We start from the raw sequence: 21,401 nt of genomic DNA on the forward strand, positions 1-21,401 counted from the left end.
CTGGATAACGAGTGGTATGTTTTGATGAAAAATTAAAGTGAAGTATGGAGTTGGATGATTCATTGGAACAAGGCTTGCATATTGGGCTACATATTGACCATAAGGAAGCATCAAGCATGTTCATACACTTCCACTGTCAATACAGCCAAATGTGTGATTCATGTGCGGCTCTCCCACACACTTCTCATCAAGAACTGGCAATAATTTGTTCTAAAGTGACTGGGCTTCTTTAGTTGAGTACAGGGCCAAGAACAGAGAGACTAAGTAGGTACTCATCTTAAAGGAACATTGCATTGAAAAATGCTCCATAATACATGGTAAAAATATGATAAAAGTGATTTTACTATATTTCACAGTAACCTTGAGTGAGGCACAAACTGAAAATTTAATTTTAAAATGATTAATTGACAATTTGACCTATGTCTATTTTTATTATAAGAATAGTTCTTTTGAATAGGATATTTTAAATGAATTGATTCACAAAACCAGATTGAATGAGTCATTTCCGAGCACAAACTGATTAAATCCAGGTACAGTTGTTACCAGTTCACTGCCTGATAAAATAATCTGTGAATAACGTCATATTTTAGACTGTTCATGTCACAAATCTGTAATTTGACTTGAAATATAGTGCATGACTCATATGAACTACTTTTATGATACTTTTTATGGTGCTTTTGTGTTTTTTTTTTTAAGCTTGAAAGCTTCAGTCACCATTACATCACTGTAATTGTGAAGCAAAAATGGAAATGATTTTAAATCGTCCTTTGCGTTCCAAGGAAGAAGGAACGTCATGAGGGTGAGTAAATGGTGATAGAAGCTTCTTTTCTGTCCCTTTAAGCATCATTTTGTTTTGAATTGTTTCTCTCTCCATCTCTTTTACTTACTATTTCATTCACCACATTTAATCACTGCCTGTCCTCTGTCGCCACATTTCTGTTGTACTTTGATTACACTTCTATTGCTTTAGCAAGGCTTTGCAATAGCTCTCCAAAGGTCTGAGAGAACACAATTATCAAATTATGATAATGCAGTCATAACACCACACAGGGGACGTGAAAGCACAGACAAGCTCTAAAAGGTGCTTGTGAACCATGCTCGACATTTATCTCCTCAGATACACCTGTGAGATGGTGCGAAAAACGCAGAATGACGGCAATGGCTGTAGCCTTCCACCTTTCCCGTCTGAGCCTGAAGGCTTTTACGTGCACGTCGTTCTCCTAAACATCAGGCTGCATCTCTCCCCCCGCCCTTCCTGAAGGTCGCTGGCCACCAAGGGCGAGTTCTCCCGCGCGTAATCCTTTCTGACACTGCTTCAGTGCCATTTTCGCTCAAAGAAAGAACGCTGCTGTCGACACCACTTTGCTTTACCCTAAAATCATATACGACAACTGCTAGAGAGAGCTATTGCTGTTGTGTCCGAGAGGTTTAAATGAAGCGGCTGCTGTTTGCGCTTCTGATCATGTTTTATATGATGGATATGTTGAATAATACAAATGCAAAATCTTTTTGGCTCATTGGATTGTTTAATGAACCTTCACACGTTGCAATAATCTATTAATTTATTTAGAAATATTTGAAAAATGCTGTTCATACATACAGTGACTAGAAAAAAAGTAGTATAAATATAAATATAGACATGTAAATACATTTAAATATTTTCAAAATATATACTGTATGTATGTGTATTAAATATTAAATATTAAGTATTAAGTATGTGTATAATAAACACAGAACACACATATACACCCCTCACATTTCGGCAACCATTTTATGTCTTCTCAAGGGACAATACTATAGAAATGAAACTTGGATATATTTTAGAGTAGTCAATGTGCAACTTGTATAGCAGTAAAGATTTACTGTCCTCTGAAAATAACTCAACATACAGCCATTATTGTCAAAAAAGCTGGCAACAAAAGTGAGTACACCCTAAGTGATAACAGCTGTACATCGTTTAACCATGCAAGGCCACATGTCCTATTCATCATGTTCATGTTTTTTTCTGCTTGACAGGACTATACATATTTGTGTATCTTGTATTAGAGCAGTTAAAATGTGGTGCTTTAAGTACAATTCTCTCATACTGACCACTGGATGTTCAACATGGCACCTCATGGCAAAGAACTCTCTGAGGATTTGAGAATTACAATTGTTGCTCTCCACAAAGATGGCCGAGGCTATAAGAAGTTCGGTAACACCCTGAAACTGAGTTACAGTACAGTGGCCAATGGCATACAGAGGTTTTCCAAGACGGGTTCCAACTGGAACAGGACTCGCAAGGGTCGATCAAAGAAGTTAGGTCCTCGTGCTGTGCTTCAGGTGCAGAAGCTGGCTTCAAAAAACAGACGTGTGAGTGCTGCCAGCATTGCTTTAGAGGCTGCAGAAGTGGAAGGTCAGCTCGTCAGTGCTCAGAGCATACGCCACACACTGCAACAAGTCAGTTTGCATGGCGGTCATTCCAGAAAGAAGAATCTTCTGAAGCTGGGTCACAAAAAAGCCTGCAAACAGTTTGCTGAAGTCAACCTGTCCAAGAGCATGAATTACTGGAACCATGTCCTGTGGTCTGATGAGACTAAGATAAACTTGTTTGACTCAGATGGTGTCCAGCATGTGTGGTGACACCCTGGTGAGGAGTAACAAGAAGCATGGTGGTGATAGCATCATGGTCTGGGGCTGCATGAGTGCTGCTGGTGCTGAGGAGCTGTGCTTCATTGAGGGAAACATGGATTCCAACATGTACTGAGACATTCTGAAGCAGAACATAATGCCCTCCCTTCAGAAACTGGGCCAAATGGCAGCTTTCCAACATAATAACGACCCCAAACACACTGCCAAGATGACAACTGCCTTGCTGATGAAGCTGAAGGTGAAGGTGATGGAGTGGCCAAATATGTCTCAAGTGGAAGGTGGAGAAGCACCATGATTAAGGCAGTGCTAGATAACAATGGTGCCCCTACAAAATATTGACACTTTGGACACAGTTTTGACATGTTCACTTAGGGTGTACTCATTTTTGTTGCCAGTTATTTAGACAATAATGGCTATATGTTGAGTTATTTTTAGAGGACAGTAACTTTGTACTTCTATACAAGCCGCACATTGACTATTCTAAAATATATCCAAGTTTTACTTGTGTAGTATTGTCCCTTGAGAAGATATACTGAAATTGTTGCTGAAATGTGAGGGGTGTACTCACTTTTGTGAGATACTGTATATATATATATATATATATATATATATAAGGGAGGAGGGACAACAATGAAGAAGCTGTATTAAAAAATCATTCAAAAGTAGTTTGGCATAATCTTATTATTATTTCTTTGGAAACTTAATCAAACATAATCAGTGTGCTTCAGACTCTGTGCATAAGTGGTGAGGATTTTTCAATAACTCTTTCTGCAGGTTACATCATTATGACAGAAGGTGAAAGCAGATAACTATATTTATGAGTAAGTCATGAATCTTATTTTCAATCAATTTGTTCAAAAGCACATTCTCATTCAGGAACACAAAATAAGTGACTTAGTGGATTTGGAACAGCATACTTGCATGCCACTCTTACTCTGTTTACCATATATTTTAATAGCAGAGATTCAAGTCAATTCAAGTTTATTTGTATAGCACTTTTCACAATACAAATCGTTGTGAAGCAGCTTTACAGAAAATTTTAGGTTTCTACATTATATTTAGGAGTAGGTTATTAGTGGTGACTATGGCAGTAAGAATACAGTAAGAATTATGCGGTTAGTTACAAATTACACGTAATCAAACAGACGGTGAACACTATGAACTGCAATGATTATATGTTGCGATTAAAATTCTGCTATTGTGTGTTGCTTAAAGTCTGTTTATTAAATTCTGGAACTATTTATGCTGGTGGAAACAAGGAATGAATACTGCATCTAAAATGTAAATTAATTAATTTCTTGTATACTAAACTGTTGTATGGATTGTCACTCTATCAATCATGCTGTTTTTCTGAAGGTTGGCAGAGTTGTGATATGGTTGTAGGCACAAGTACTGTAAAAAAAACTGTATATTTTTGGAAAATAATCAAAATGAAAGCACTTACATTAGACAATTAAAGGGATAGTTCTATAAAATATAGAAAATTCTGCCTTTGTTTACTCATCCACCTCTTATTCTAAACCTGTATGAGTTTCTTTCTTCTGTTGAGCACAAAAGAAGAAATGTTGAAGAATGTGTGTAACCAAACAGTTGACTGTAGCCATTGACTTCCATAGTTTTTGTTTTTTCCATACTATGGAAGTCAGTGGTCACCCACAACTGTTTGAATAACAACATTCATAAAAATATCTTCTTTCATGTTTAACAGAAGAAAGAGACTAACAGGGTGAGTAAATGATGACAGAATTTACATTTTTACACCTTTAAACTATTGTACTATTAATAACAACTGAAGTATATTTGAATTTTTTAGAAAGTACCCCAGTAGAATATAACATTTAGAAAGCGTACATATAGACCTCAGTATTAAATACGACCTTGGTGAAAGGTGACATTTCTATGACAGATCTATATCTGCTGTGCTGCCTAAATGAGAATTGATAGTTTACAAAGTCGCACAGAAGTACATAAATCTAGCCTCCAGCTCTGAAGGGTTTGCTGCAGCTTCCCATTCCAGTCGTCACGCTCACCACTGACCCACTTGTCTGCTCTTTGATGATAGATTTATAGGGATGAGTTGGCAGGGGACATCGGGCGTCTGTCATATCAGTTCAGTGTCTGACTCAGATCTGGTTTCATTAAATGGCTCTAATCTCTGCAGCCCATGAAGCAGCTGTGAGTTCTGGCTCTGCTCCATACCAGCTCCACCTTGTGCCACCGGGCCATGGCACTGCCTTCCCCTGCAAGTCCCTACTGTCAGACCAAATGCAGGATATAGTGAGAGGGAGGGCGAGAGAGATAGGCAATATGTTAAACTGAATATATAGTGTATAGTGGGAGGGAGAGAGATGGATAGAGTGAGAAAAAGAGGTAGAGAGCGGGGGCGTAATGCACCGTTTTCTTTGGAGGGGCACCGCTGGCGGTCCTACTCACTTAGTCCTCTATTTGAGATCAGACATGAGCTTTATAAAAATGCTTTAATATAAAAATCAAAGGGAAAAATGCTTTATAAAAACAGAGAAATTTACACAAATAGTAATTATGTAATTTAATTGTTTACTTTTTATGTATTCATTTATTTTTGGAAACTGCAAACAAAATACACTTAACTATGTCTAGGAGAAGTGTAAATTTAAATTAATTAATATTTACTAATATATATATATTCATACATACATACAGTATGAGATCAGACATTAGCAAAGGAAAAAATGCTTTGTAAAAGCTTCTTAGATATTTACACAAATAGTCTACTGTTAGATATGTCATTTAATTGTTTAGTTTTTATGCATTTATTTATTTTTTGGAAGTCGCATTGAAAATACACTTGACTACACTCTTAAAAATAAAGATTCCAAAAGGGTGTATTTGCAGTGAACCATTTTTGGATCCCAAAAGAACCTTTTAGTGAACACTTCCTAAAAGAACCATTTTGAAGGACATCTTTTTCGACTATATAGAACCTTTTCTGCATTTGAAAGGTTCAAAGGATCTTCAATGTTCTTCATAGAACCACTGATGCCAATAAAAAACCTTAATTTTTAAGAGTGTATGTGTAATAGAAGTGTATATTTACATGAATAAACCATATATTTATATATGAGACAGACATGCAAATGCATAAAAGAAATAAAAAATGAGTGCTTAGTTTTTTTAGACAGATTTTGTGCATATTATAAATAAAAAGAGACACTACCTCCTTCAGATACTTTATGTACTGGTGTTGTTTTAGAATAATAGCTTTACACACTATTCAAGCTCAAATTTTGCAATATTTGTTTTGTTTTGTTTTGTTTTGTTTTGGTTTGTCTTGTATGTTCTCTCCTCTGAGAAAGTGAAAGAGTATGTATATATAATATTACTAATGCACTGGGAATGTGAAGCTTTGTTTCCATGTCAGTAAAGCTACTTCAGTCTAGAGAGAGAAATAGAAATGGAGCGAGTGAGAAGTAAAAAGACAGAGTGAGAGAGATATAGAACGAGTAATATGAAGAGCGAGATGAGGGAGTCCATTACTCATCATCAGGCCTGCAGCCTCTCTTGCAGGTCTCTTTTGTAGCGTGTTATTGTTGTGAGGGATTTGAAGTTTGTCCAGGGCGGCTGAGGCAGGGTTTTTAGATGTGGAGAGTGCAGCGCTGTACTTTAGAAGCTTTTCAGGTGTGAGTGTGTTTGTGTCCGTGCGTATATGTGTGTATGTGGGGTTTTTTTGTGGTGATTTGGCCTCGGCAGGTCAGCTATCAGCTCTCTGCAGCCCTCTCAGCTCCCTTTGATTTATTCTGTTGCGAGGGCTCTCCCCCTCTCTCGCCTTGCTCTGCCCCCAGACTCCCAGAGGTCACCTTTTGGAAGATTTCAGCCTCAATTTTCTGCACCCTTTAAAATGCACATCTAGGCATGTTCACTCAGCCACAGACGTTGAATTGCTCAGTGAGAGGAAATTTAGACAAGAAGGAAGAAGCGCAAAAGCGAGAAAGAGAAATGGGACATTGGTTCATTATTCAATCCATTTTACAAAAGGAAACTCTTAGGCTTTTGATTAATGAAAAGCAATAGGAGAAGGATACAATGAAGACTGATGAGCACTATGTGTTTGTATAAATCTGAATACTGAAGACTGAATGTCTTGTAAGTGACAGTTAGACTGAATGATGTATTTTATTTATTTTAAAGGTACATTACGAGCCGAAATGAGGTTAATTTAGTTTGGTGCAATAAATGCTGCATTATACAGACAAACAGAATGAAACCATAGATAATAGGGAATAGAAATCAAAGCTTTGTGTAAAATGAAATGATTCTGCACTTTTTTATTTAATTTAATTTTTTTATGCTGATAATATCATTTGTAATAAAACGTTTTGAAAAAAAAACCAAAACATTAAAAGATGCACAATAGACTGTGTGTGTGTGTTTGAAAGTTTGAGTCAAATAGAGCAAAATGGTAATATTGTGAAATATTATTACAATTCAAAATAACTGTTTTCTTTATTAATATGTTTAAAAATGTAATTTATTCTGTGATGGCAAAGCTGAATTTTCATTACTCCAGCCTTCTGTGTCAAATAATCATTCAGAAATCATTCTAACATTTATTATCTGTTGAAAACGTAATATTTTTGAGGAACCTGAGAGAACATTTCCTCTTGAACACAATGTAAAGGCCTTTATTTTGATCGATTTAATGCATCCTTGCTGAATAAAAGTATTCATTTCTTTTAAAATGAATGTCATCGTGTAATATATGTCATATCATTTTGCTTAATGCAAGGTTTTGGTCTGTGGTTTCATGAATTACTTTTTTGGGGATGGTTGGTGAATTTGCACAGCTTGCTGACTGCTTGTCTTGGATTAAGTACAACAGAGGATTGATTGCATTCTAGTGAAGTTTAGTGCAGATTGTCATGCCAGATTGGTACCTTGTTCCGTAGGATCAATATGAAATTTGTTTGGAGATTAGATTTTGTTTTTCTGAAGAGTATCACAACAGTCCCACCAGGTATTTTTCATTGCACGCCACTCGTTGCATCAATGTGCCTATTGGTCCTTCCTATTATCATTAGGAAGCCCAGACCAAACATCCAGGGCTCAGTGTGAGCTTTATCTACAGCTGATGTTTACTATTGTTAGGCCTAGACAAATTTGTGTACTTTTCTGTCTCCTCCAATGAATGAAGCTAGGAGTATTAAACTAACATTTATTCACATTAAAATATAATTCTAATGAGGGTGAAACAAAGTTAGACAGATGCTGTTCAGATATAACCATTGCTACCACGTGTAACAACACGCTAGTGACCGGCCACTTGAATCAGATGAAATGACAGATAGCTTATGAAGCTTTTCTCAACACATTTGGTAAGAAGAATAGATGGCAGTGCTCTAGCTAGTGTCATTATCATAAATATTCCCTTTTCACTCAAGCAGACAAACCTAATGGAGAAAGAGAATCAATATTTCAGTGAAATGTCAGCTTTGACTTGTCTTTGTGAGACGCTCTGACTATTTGTCTTGTAGATTGCATAAACAAAAGAGGAGTGACTGATGTGTGTTGCATGTTCAATATGGATTTTAATGGTTTCTTAATGGAAGCAAGAAGAATCTTTAATTGATATGTTGGGAATAATGCAAGCAGCACATTTCAGTGGATTTTCTTTGTGCCTTTTGAAAGTGACTGTCAGAATGTGCCTGGATTTTTGACAATTGTTCTTCACACAAAGCTGAAAAATACCGTAATATTGAGATTGTTTTATTCGTTCCCTTATTTTGTGGCGAAATGACGGGCAGTGCAGGCGTGAACAGAAGGAAAAAGATGCCGACGATGAAATTCTGTCCTTGTGTTTATATCAGCTTAACCCAAATCACACTATGGTTGTTTTGAATAAATGAAGCACCTGGAGCAAAACGATAAGAGGATGATTAATCTTCAGGGAAACTTTAGAGAGAAAATATTTTTAAATGAAAGAAAAAATTGCTGCGTGAACTACTTTTCTTGCTGAGTAATGTCTCCGGAGACGACTTCAACAGCAGAATCGGAAATTTCCTCCATCTCTAATTGAAAAGATCCTCAACTCTGCTCAATACTATATCCAAATGAACTCTGCCTTCATCTTTCTGTTTCTAAAATCATTATTCAACTTCCATAATAGACCACCCACCCTTTACACACCCTTTATTTATACTCTTTTTTTTTTTTTTTTTCCATAACCCTGCCCTTGTTTTCATGTTGTCAAGATTTGCCTTCCTCTGCAATTTCCCTGCCGTTATTCAGCCGCGTCGCATAAAACCAATTTCTGGTGCGGCGTGCGAGGGGATTGTAGTGATAATGAAAAAGAGACTGGCTGAGGTGAATGTTAAAACGAGATAAGCGCAGACATGGAGAGTGTGTGAATGCCCTGTCGGTAGGAAGGCCAGCGTCATTCCCCCCCCGACGACTCTTTGTTCCTCCCACATGTCGAGAACAACAGCAGGGTAATTGGATGCTGATAAAGTCTGTGACATAAGTGTGATGCACATATTACAAGCATTGAGGACACCCATAGTGGCAGGGCTGAATGGTCAATACAATAGAAGCCTGGTATGACTTATATAGTCTGTTTTCTTTTTTCATAGCAAAGAAACGCATTAGGCGACAGCAAATGTGCTACCAAGCTGTATTGCACATTTGCATTTGAATTTGATGCAGGTTGGGTTATTGCGGCTATAGTACCTAGAGGGAAATATTATTGGATAATGGTTGCTTTTTCATAGCTTGGGAGACTTAAAGTTGGCATGACATGAAAATTCACTCTATCTGTTATCTAAATGCTTGTTATTGATCTCACTGTGATAAATTCAGTAATTCATGCATATAATGACCTGGTAATTTGTCATTTTATAATAACTTGATCTTCCGCTGAAAATGCCAGACTTCTCTCTGGTGAGGTATTAAGGACTTCTCGAATAATTTAGCCCTCTTAAACTCACTTTCATACTCACCCATATTTTAGTGCAATGCCCACAATTTCAAAAATCCATCCATACGTCTCAAAATCCACAGAAAAACTAATGTATAGAACAAAACTCTGCCCTATAATTTTTTGCTTTTTTGACACTTACATCACAATACAGAAGAAAAAAAAATCAGTTGCAACTTCTATTTCATCACAACTTTAATGAATTCTTTTTGAAAGTGCTACATTTAAAAATCAAGTTTGTCTCAACTGTTTCTCCTAAAATTTCTCAGGATATGTAAAGATGGTTGATTGCATAATGGAAGATGGATGATTGAAATGCCTGGCTTTTAATATTAAACTTAACTTGGTGTTAAAACTCTATAACAGAGACTTTGAAGCCTAGGTTACAAAAGAAGGTTAGTTTATTAAAAGAAAGTTTATTACTTAAATATGTTAGCACAATGATTTTAACATTTTTCAATTTTGATATTAAAAACTGGTTAGAAATCATGAGGATAATGGCAATTATTTTATTCTGTTATCATATCTACAGCCATAGTTTTTACTTTCTTCTTTGAAACACACACATAGCTACACATTGTATTGACAAAATATTCTCAAAATATCTTCTTTTATGTTCCACAGAAGAAAAGGATTGTACAGGTTAACATGTCTATAGACAGATTATTTAATCTGGAATACACATATTATCTTTGTAATATCACATTCTCTCTTTTTGACTCTGTAATGGTAGAGAAGATACATTTGTGACTGCGGTCTTTAAAGATATTAGCGTCCACACCAGCGGACGATATCGTCTATTTATTCTAAGCGCACGCTCGTCTGCTGCTTTAAATTCTTGTGCTCCTTCTATCAGGATGGATTCTGATTGTGTGTCAATATTTGTATCAGTCATCAACTGAAAAAAAAATAGTTTTCAAAGTGTTTCCAACAATATCGTTTACCTGTGCCTTTATCGTTATAGCTGTGGTGTGAACTGTGCTATTCTTTAATATTGAGAACGATTTTTAGAATTATATCTTTATCGTTATCTTTATAGTTATCATCCTTGGTGTGAACGGGCCTTAAGAAGCAGGAGATTTACGCAAGTCTCATTTGCTCTCTATTAAATCCCGTTTCTGTCTAGGAGAAACAATTGAGACATTAAAGAGATGTCATTTGCGACATTTCTTTCCAGGTAATGAGAGCGTTTCTGTGCTCTTGGGTTCTGTGCTCAGTCTGTCCTTACATCTTGTGAAGAATATCAGTATTCACAGGGCCTATTCATAGTGGATTATTCAGGTGCTCAAATAGAATGGAAAATAATGAGTGTCGTCTTTGTACGGCGTGACAAAAGTCTCAGCCTGTCAGTGAACGTTAATCTCAGGGTTCCTCTTTATCTCGTCACCGGCTTCAGCTCTGCGGCGATACGGCGCTTCAGCGAGGAAGGTCACGCAAATGACACGTGGAGGACGTGTCTGATCATTTGCAGCACAATGGTCCACAAGCCGGACGAGGCTTGTCTTCCCTGGGTAATGTGCGAGGGGAGAGGTGAGCAAGATAAGGGCCGTCAGAGCCGGAGTCCATCTGCGAATTTTCGCACGGCTGTCAGATGGATTGCCTAGGTATGGCCCCTCCAGATGGCACAGATGGGTCTCTTCATCTCTCCTCTTCTACACTCGAGGCACTCCTAAATATAGCACCAGCGCCCTTATCTCTCCAGATGACCCTGTGTCTCTCTTGCCCGTTTCAACTCATCCGCACCTATGGCCCAGATCTGTACCGGTGTACGAGTGCTACATCATTTCCTGTTTGTTCTTAATTACAGGCTCTAATTAGCAGCCCAAATACAAGAGCGTTCCCTTCCCAACCCGTTTCTCTCGGCTCCAGAGGAATGGACCCTGCTAATTAGAGGAGATTTCCATCCTTCCTGTTATCCCAGAGAAATGGAGCCATGGGAATGCAAGAGAAGAACGCAGCAGAAACAGAAAGAAAGAGCAGGGCTTTTGGGCTTTTTCTATTCTTATACAGTGGCACGAGGGACTGTTCGACTTTTACGTGACTTGGATTTGCATAAAAGAGAAGCTCCAAACACATCAATCAAATCCAAACAATCCACATCAAGCTCTGCTGTTATAAACTCTGATGGGTTCATAGTAGTACTAAGTGGGAGAGAGAGAGCGCAGTTGGTGACCACTCTATATCAGATCAGTATTGTCATCTGCTGTCCTTCATGTAGGGAGAGCTTGAGGCGTGTGTGACCCACATAAGCAGTGATGTGCATAGAAGTGAATGCCACACATTGAACTGAGACTGTCAGTTGAGAAATTCCTCACTGTGGCATATGCTGTAGCTTGGCATCTGTAGTGTGGCATCTTTTGTAGTGGCATACCTGTATGTGGGGAGTTGCAGTGAGTTTAGCATAGTTGGATTTTATTTTGCACCAAAAAGCTTGAGCAGTTGTTGCGTTTCAGCGTTTCAGTATTGGGGTTATTTCTGGTTCTTTATGTCTACAAAATCAATATTTGTTCAAGTTAAACATATTTCTGACAACATCAACAAAATCCAGTATTATTCCATTTTATTATATTCTAGATACATTACTGTTCAAAAGTTTAGGGTCAGTACAATTATTAAAAATGTTTTTCAAATGTCTTATGCTCACCTAGGCTGCATTTATTTGGTTAAAAATACAGCTGAAATATTGTGAAAAATTATTACTTTTTTCTATTTGAATATAATTCATTCCTGTGATGCAAAGCTGATTTTTTAGCATCCTTTACTCCAGTCTTCAGTGACAAATGATCCTTTAGAAATCAATCTAATATGCTGATTTGATTATTTTCAGTGTTGAAAACAGTTGTGCTGCTTAATACTTTTGTGATACATTTTTTTCAGTGAATAAAGGTCAGAAGAATATCATTCATTCAAAATCATAATCTTTTGTAGCATAAATATTATTAATTGATGTAAACATAATTAATACATTTTGAAGAACCTTAAAATGTATCACAAATGTATTTATACATATAGGCACTTTTTTACATTATATAATGCAATAGAATAAATTAATTAATATAATTTATAATAATTCATATAATCGTATTACATGTATCCTATTACACTATATATTATTCATGATGAAAGTTGCATTCCTTTGTTGTTGTCCTTTCGGCATATTGTCTTTTCAAGGAGAAGTTGAAGTCAAGGGGCTCACTGGAAAAGGCACCTGTTTCAAAGAATGATCCTTGACCTGTTATCCCTCTGGTATTTATTTGTAAATCAGGCATTTACACTGTACCAGAGAGGGGTCATGTGTGTCAGAGACAGAAAGATAGGCCGTGTTGGAGAACAGAGTAAAAGCCTGTGCTCTCATTAGCTTTGAGGCATCAGAGATGATTAAAGAAGCACTGCTGGACGCACGCCTACTAAAAGAGCTGAACACATGGACATCACTTCTCTTTCCTTCACTCTTTCTGTCCCTTATCTTATGTCTTACTTTATGTTTTGTTTGTATATGGGCTTTTGGCCTTTTTTTGCTAGAACAGTGGCAGAGAATCAGGATACGAACCCTGTGAGCACCACAGGATTTCCTGACCCACTACACCACGGCTCTCTTTCTTTGCTTTGTTTCTCTCACTCGGATCTGAAAAGGCGACTCATATCACCTGCAAATTAAGCTTGTTTATTTATGAGGTGTCACCTCAATTATTCTGAATTCTTTATTGCTGTAAACAGGAAATCAGAATCAGCGCAGCACAGGAAGGCAGGAGAGCAGGAGCCCTTTTTTTAAACTCAGACATAGCTGGAGGGGTTTTCTGCTAATTCTCTGTTAATGTGACACAGCATGCATTTCCAGATTAATTAACCATCCGCCTGCCCTCGGAGTGCTGATACAGTGACTGTATCAGTATGTCTCTCTTAGGCCATGTACACACACCGCAGCTAAATGCGATTGTCACTCCTCTGCTGAATCCTAAATCCCACTCCACACACTAAGTTGTTTACAGGAGTGACAATGCATTCTAGATACAAGTTTATTCCCGAAAAAAAACAGGTAGTGACAACTGTATTTACATTAATCCGCATGGTGTGTAGAACCACACTGAGCGACTGGTTTTAATGTAGCGACACTCTTTTGGTCCCTGACAACTTGTCTGAGGTGTTGTGCTAGAAAATCACAGAAATTTACGAGGTATGTGAGGGATGAGCCTTGATTCAGTTACAAATTTTGATACATGCTTTTCTCCGCTGTAGTTTCTCCCACCAACCTTTACTGTATTTGTCAAATATAAAATAAAATATAGAATGCAATGATTTTTTTTTATTGCATTTTCATTTAAATAAATGCTTTCAAACATTCTATTCATCAAATGATCCATAAAATAAATAAATAAAAATCACAGTTTCTGAAGACTGGAGTAATGGCTGCTGAAAATTCAGCTTTGCCATCACAAGAATAAAGTACATTTTAAAATATATTAAAATAGAAAACTTAAAAAAAAAAAATTCTAATAATATATATTCATAATATAAAATCAATATTCACTATTTCACTATATTATTGTTTTACTGTTGTTTTAATTTGTTTTTAATGGCATGATTATTTGGATGTAATATGAATTGCATGATGTTATTTTAGCACAGTTTTAATGTAGTATTATGATTATGTGCAACAAATAATTTTCACATTCAAGCATATTTTCACATATTTTCATAATATTCACGTATTTGATTTAGTGCTGTCAAACAATTAATCACGATTAATCGGATCCAAAATAAAAGTTTGTGTTTACATAATGTGTAAATATTTTAAATATTTACATGTATATATATATATATATATATATATATATATTATATTTATATCTAATTAATATATATATATATATATATATATATATATATATATTATATATAAATATGACATATTTTTCTTAAATATACACATGCATGTGTGTGCATTTATATATACATATATATTAGGGGTGGCACGGTACACAGATGTCACGGTTCGGTACGTACCTCGGTTCGGGGGTCACAGTTCGACACGATTTCAGTACAACAGAAAAAAAAAAAAAAAGAAATCTACTATGCTCAGTTACAGACAGTAGTGCAAATTAAAAAATTTTACATGTTATATAAAATCTGTTTTGTTTTCATTGTGAGTGTACACAAATAAAAGCAGACCTTTATACAGTGATTATTAATAAGACAATAAGTGCACGCACGCACACACACACACACGCACACACATCAGTTCCAGCATTGCTAACTTGACAGCGCAGTTGGTACTTTATCAAAAGTCCTCCTCTGTATCACTGTTGGAACGCAACTGAAGTACAAAGCCTATCATTTACATAATAAATAATAGTTTCGCATTCAGATACGTTACATCACAAATATGGAAATATTGAATGAGAGAGGTAGGATACACAAACACAAAACTCCTTTTCGCAAACAGTTGAGTGCGCAAGCCTTTAAAGTATACTCCTTTGTCAGTGAGAGATGCATTCAGAATCAGCACATGGTCACTGTTTAGTGGGCTTTGTTTTCAAGTGCGCAACTCATGGCATTCGCTGTTCTTCTGCTGGTGGTTATCAAACAGCGTTGCATTACTGCGGGCGCCCCCTTCTGGATTGGGGGTAAACTGCCTGTATTCGTCGTAAGGCTTCATGCACCGAACCGAGATGTCCGTACCGTGGCGGTTCGGTACGAATACATGTACTGTGCCACCCCTAATATATATACATACCATAATAAATATACACAGTACACACACATATATTATGTAAACACAAACTTTTATCTGGGATGCGATTAATCGTTTGACAACACTAATTTGATTGTACTTCAAATTCCATTTTTGTCCTCCACTGCTCTGTTAAATTGCTGCAATCTCATTGCAAGAGAAAATAATATTGACAAATAATATCATCTTAATATTGCCTGTGGTCTGTACAAATTTAAATTTGGATGTACTGTCCCTTTAAGGTCTTTTTTGTATTTGGGACAAAAAACACCAGGCTTCCTGTTTCCCCCTGTTCACTCATAACATATTGGGCCTCTGGGCAGGCTGGGAGCGCTGGGATAATTGACGTAATTTCCCTTTATTCTGAACCTGTCTGTTGTGTTCTGTGTAAAAAGCGGCAAACATTTTAATCAACACTGACCCTGAATGACACAGCGGCTGTGTATTTACATGCCAACGTCTGCATCTGACTGACAGTCGTGTTTATGCGAGGGATTACATGCGTGGGGTAGACGGTCGGGCCCCGTGCCAACGCAAATTGGATTATGGCGAGCAATATTCTGGAAACATTTTATTATCCGAGGGCTTTTAGTGTAATGTGATTACTTTGTAATGCACTTTTGTTTTATAGACTGCTTCAGCACATTGCAGCTCTGGCTTTATTAAGCGTGAATTTATTCTGTAGTACACATCATCAGGTTGTCACCTGTTGCCTTCACAGCACTCAGGGGCCTCTAAGAGCATTTCCACAATCCCTATTTAAATTCAATCCTCATCATTCGCCGTGGACGAATTGAAATTGTTGTGCTTTTTGTAAAACTTTCCTGATGGTAGACTACAGACAGCGGCATTCATTTGAGCTGAGAGTTTGAGGTGTCTTCCTGTCGTGAGGAGTTACGGGTATCTAGATTGAGGGCAACGTGTGCGAGGCCTCATTAACCTGTCGTCACGTCTGCGTCTAGGCAAGGTCCCTCCTTAGGTCAGACTCATTTGCCTGCATCTGATTAAAGACGATTTCATTACCTGAGAGGAGCGCAAAGGGCACATCCCAACTGATCCCAGATCAGCCAGAATGGCTCAGTTTTGCGACGGCACGCTAGTTGAATAGGTCTGACTTTTTGTTCAGCATGATTGTAATTATTCCTCAGACTCCAACTATTTTACTTCGCTCCATGTCACGACTTCCACCCACGCTGCAGTATTGGATATTGGCTCATGCAGTTGTTGCATGTGTTGTCTAAAGTGGTAGACGGGCAGAACGAGAACTAATGGGCGGCTGTGGCTTTCTATTAGTGACAGGTGAGGATATGCATGCTGGCTTCAGCAGACAGGAGATTGCCCGTGGTGCAATTACCATGCAGCTTGGCAGACAGACAGGCCAACAGCATTATGAGTGCAGTCAGTGTGGCAGAATGTGTCACCCCACTGCCACCTCTGCATATCCGAAAACACGTCAATCTGTCCTTCTGGTTTTGTGTATTGTCCAAACTTTTCCACGTTTAAACACTCCTACACCATGATTATTTAAAGACCCTATTAAATTACTTAAGTGCTTCTGATTGCTTGAGTCATGTTTGAAACAGTGAGGGGAGGCACTTTTACATTGCAGGAGATTTATATTTTTATTTTTTTTTAAATATAAAACCTACAATTCTATAAAAGTTTTAATATTAAAAGTTTTTTTTTGTGGTGTGTCACTTCCACCACACTGAACAGTGTCGGACCTAATCATTTTTTTAATTTTTTTTTATTTGTATTAAGTTAGTATACTTATGTACAGGTGAGACAACAGTCTAAAATGAGATGAAATAAGGCGCAAGAAGAAAAAATGAAATAAATATGGGTAGTCAGCAGGTAATTTTTCAGCATTTCCAATCACACTTAAATTTTATGAAAATATTCAGATTTGTCTGTGAAAATATTATGATTTTTGGTGCATTTAAGATGATGGTGGTATTTTAGTATTGTTTATATACCATTATAGTATTTTGTTTTATAATAATAAAATAATTTGTGCTATTTGTATTACTTTTTTTGTTTTTTGTACCTTACTTAAGCTTTTTTGCAGCTTCATTTTTATTTCAGTTTTAGTTTTACATTTCAACCAAAGCATTTTATTTCAGTTATTTGCCAGGGCAACATTCAGTTAATGAAAGCAACATTTAAAAAAAAAAAAGTTAACAATAATAACACTAGATACATAAAATTTGGGTATGGACAAAATTATATAAATAATAATAATTGTAATATAGTAATATAATTATAATAAAATTATATAATTTGCTCAATCTGTTGTCGTTCTGAACCCACATGACTTTCTTTCTTCAGTAGAACAAAAAAAAGAGGTTTATCAGAATGTTCATGTTGCTCTTTATCAGACAATGAAGATTGGGGCTGGCGATTAGTTAACAATACTATACTTACTAATCACTACTACTAACTACTAACTAACAATACTAGATATTTGAAATGCCAGCTATGGAATTAGTCATAGCAAGACAATGGAGTCTACAATTTTTTTCCAAATATGTTTTCACTGTAATCACTGTAATGTCCATCCCAGAATAATATTAAATAATTTAGAAATGGTAGAAATAACACCGTGGTGGGAATATTCATGACTTTCAGGAAAAACAAAAATGACAATTCTCTTGTGATGCCTGTAAGCATCTACATGGCCCATAGCTGAAGAAACACCTATTACTACGATAAGTTAAAAGCTACAAAGCTCACTTAGTTCACATATGTTCTTTAACCGTGTCTCTGCTCTCTTTCTTCTTATCTCTCATAACATTAAGGTGATGAACGTGAGCCTGGCTGAGGGCGACGTGGTCAGATTTGAAGACCTGGGTGGCCGGGAGCCTTCTGTCCTAGCCAACGAGTCCATCTTACTGAAAGGTCTGGTGGTACGCAGCTGGAGCAACCAAATCTCCATCCACTTCCGCAGCCGGCAACCGCAGTCCAGCTCCTTGCTGCTGCGTTACCAAGGTGAGCCGTCCTACACGTCAACCTCTAAACATCTGCTTCATCTACTTCCAGCTAATTGCGCTTGTGCCAGTGTCTCCAGCTGGCATGGATCCAGCGCTCTAGACAAACCTGTTTATGAGTGTACACTTACTGATTAGATTGGCACAAACGATTAGGACTCTGGGAGTAGGGAGCTCTCAATCATTGCTTTCTATTAGGAGAGACTCTCTGTGCACTGAAGGGGAAACACTCCTTGTTATCTCATGTCAACATAATATGCTCATGTTAGCCTGAAAATGACAGCTGCTGTCAATAGGCCGCATAATTACATCAGAGAATGACTTGGATAATTCTCTGCTAATAGTCTTTTAACAGAGTCATCATGGGGAGATCGGCACAACAGAAAAGGTTACAGAGCGCTGATGTGCCCTGCCCCGCGCAGCACCGCTTTCTCGTTTGTTATACAGGGCGATAAAATGACAAATGACTGTATACAGGCAAATTCTTTTGTTTCTGTGAGCTAATGAACTGTGGCGGGTTTGCAGTGGAGTAATATCATTTTTTGCACATCCTTAATATGCCTTTTGAATAAGAAAGTCGTTTACACTCCACCCCCTCTTTCTGTCTCTCTCTCTGTCTTTATGAGTGTGTGGGGGGTAATCAGTGGTGTTCATCTTTCTTAGAAAAGAAGCCTTACATTCCTTCTATTAGACTTATAGCAATCATCCGCAGGAGCCAGACATATTTCACAGCACATATTTCATAAAGGCTCTCTGTTTCTTTACAAAACTTCCAATTACTTCGCTTCGAAGGCCCCTGCTCCCCCTGTTTCCGGCTCAATTTAATGTTCTCCAGCTGTTATGTTGGGTGGATGTGCACACGCAAGAGCAGCTAATTTTGCCACTGGGTTTACATTCGCCTTGACATTGATATTGACAAGGAAGGAAAGGAATCAAGCAGGGATTGGGATCTAATGTAAATATATGGTTCAGTATGGCTGTACACTGTAAAAAAAAAAAAAAGTTGAGCCAACTTAAAATTTTAAGGCAACCAGCTTCAGCAGATTTTTGAGTTTTCGCAAATTGTCGTTTTAAGTTTATACAACAAAAATTTGAGAATCTCCCACAAAAATAAGTTCAAAATCTGCTGATGCTGGTTGCCTTCAAATTTTAAGTTGGCTCAACTTTTTTTTTTTTTTACAGTGTAGATTTAAGAATGAACAAAAATGATATAATTACTATATTTACTCAGCCTGTTGTCATTTTGAGCCCGTGTGAGTGACTTTATTCTGTAGATGACAAAAGAAGTTGTTTAACAGAATGTTCGTGCTGCTCTTTATCGGATAATAAAGATAGATGGTGATCAGAACCTGACCATAATTATTTTCTCTTTTGGCAAAACTCCCAAATCTCATGTATATTTATATAGCATGTCAAGATATTACATGCCAAATAAATGCCAAATATCAATGAAGTAGTGTTATTTTAGTATTATTTTTATATTATTTTATTATTTTATTAATATTTTAATTAGCTTTTATTTTATTTTTGTATTTTCAGTTTCAGTAATTTTGCTTTGTGTCATTGTTTAGTTTTAATATATTAATTTATTAGCTTTATATGTATTTCAGCTTTAGTTTTAGTAATTTTAGTACTTTTTATTAGTCTCTTAAGTTTTAGTTTTTCATTTAATTTATTTGCATTTTATTTTAGCTATATATTTCAGTTACCAAAAATATTTTAATAGTTTTAGTTAATGATAACAAGCCAAATATTAATACCAAACTGCATTGTCAAGTGTTTTTAGATTTAAAGTGTATAATTTGTATAACTTTTAATAATATTTATAATAATTAAAATATTTTAATAAATAGAATAATAAATAAAGCATTTAAAGAAATTATCTTCATAATAATTATAATAATGAATGAAATTTTGGTCTCTTCACTCAAATCTGTAATATGACAGGATGTCTGTAATTTATGCAGCTTGACATGATTTTGAAAAGTTCAGCATGAAGATACTGTGCAAGAATTTTTATTTAAAAAATGACTCTTTTATTCAGTGTACAAATGGTAGTGGATGAATACTTACATTATTAAATAAATATTATTTTTAAACAAGAACAACTGATGAGATGTAACAGGCAGTTTCACTTTGTTTCCGAAAACATGTTGCATCTCAATAATTTGAGGTTAAAATCTCCCTACTGATGTTAAAACCAAACCTACGGCCTTGTACTTCAACATATTGAGGTTATAGAGAAAATGATACTCATTGAGCTACCAAATAAAATGATAGTCCACTTGATTTTCTGCAATCATTGAGGTTAGATGCAGGTTCTGTTTGCATTTTTGCACTTTACTTAAGTTTCCTTGCTTCCTTTCACCTCACTTTCAGAAAACTACTCGTAATGGAATAACACTTCTGGATGTTTTTGTTCGAATATCATTTTTTTTCATTTTTTTAACATGATCTTGTCAGGCATGTCTAGAAAGAAAATTGGCTGTGTTTCGACATGGATGAGCATGTATCTCCATTTGATTGCCTCAGCTTTTTGCAAGGCTTTGTGTTGTGAGCATTAGAGTATAAACACATCAAAATCTTTTATAGTGCATTTAACTTTGATTTCTTGTCATGTGTCTAATGCTATTTTCTACTATACCTCTAACATACCGGTCCTGTCTCAACGTTCAGCAGGCCGTATAGTTTGACAGATAACAGATTCTCTAAATGGGAACCTCCATCAGAGACACGCACATTAAAGATTTAGACCTCTCAATAATTTAGATCACAATGAAAGGACCATCGCTGCCCCCCTTTGAGTCTGGATAAAGGTTAAACACAAACAAGGCAGGACTGATGGAGTGGAGTTAGAAAAGGCTGCTGGGGTCTGAATGGCCTTTCAACGGGTAATCGCCCCCTTCGCCACACCACCGCTCAAATGCCACAAGCTTCAGATGATGTCACTCTCATACGACACTGAAGAGGAAGCACATCTGTATGCATATGCATGTGTTGCAGGTAAACTGATTTGGCGAATGCTTTAGCAGGGTATTATGAGCTGAGGATCTCAGTCCTGCCCCAGTAAGAGCTCAGTTGTGTAGTTGAGCCGTGATAAAGT

At 36.7% G+C, this 21,401-nt stretch overlaps 1 protein-coding gene across 4 annotated transcripts in view; it reads left to right on the forward strand.

Annotated features, from left to right (window-relative positions):
- sez6b (seizure related 6 homolog b) overlaps positions 1–21,401 on the forward strand; it is a 182,803-nt gene that overhangs the window by 106,467 nt on the left and 54,935 nt on the right. For all 4 annotated transcript variants that reach the window (XM_058745539.1, XM_058745540.1, XM_058745541.1 and 1 more), the window contains exon 4: positions 18,110–18,299. In XM_058745539.1, the coding sequence (XP_058601522.1) occupies positions 18,110–18,299 (190 nt within the window). The remainder of the gene's footprint in view (positions 1–18,109; positions 18,300–21,401) is intronic.

Source organism: Onychostoma macrolepis, chromosome 15 (assembly GCF_012432095.1).
Source record: "Onychostoma macrolepis isolate SWU-2019 chromosome 15, ASM1243209v1, whole genome shotgun sequence".
NCBI classification, from domain to species: domain Eukaryota; kingdom Metazoa; phylum Chordata; class Actinopteri; order Cypriniformes; family Cyprinidae; genus Onychostoma; species Onychostoma macrolepis.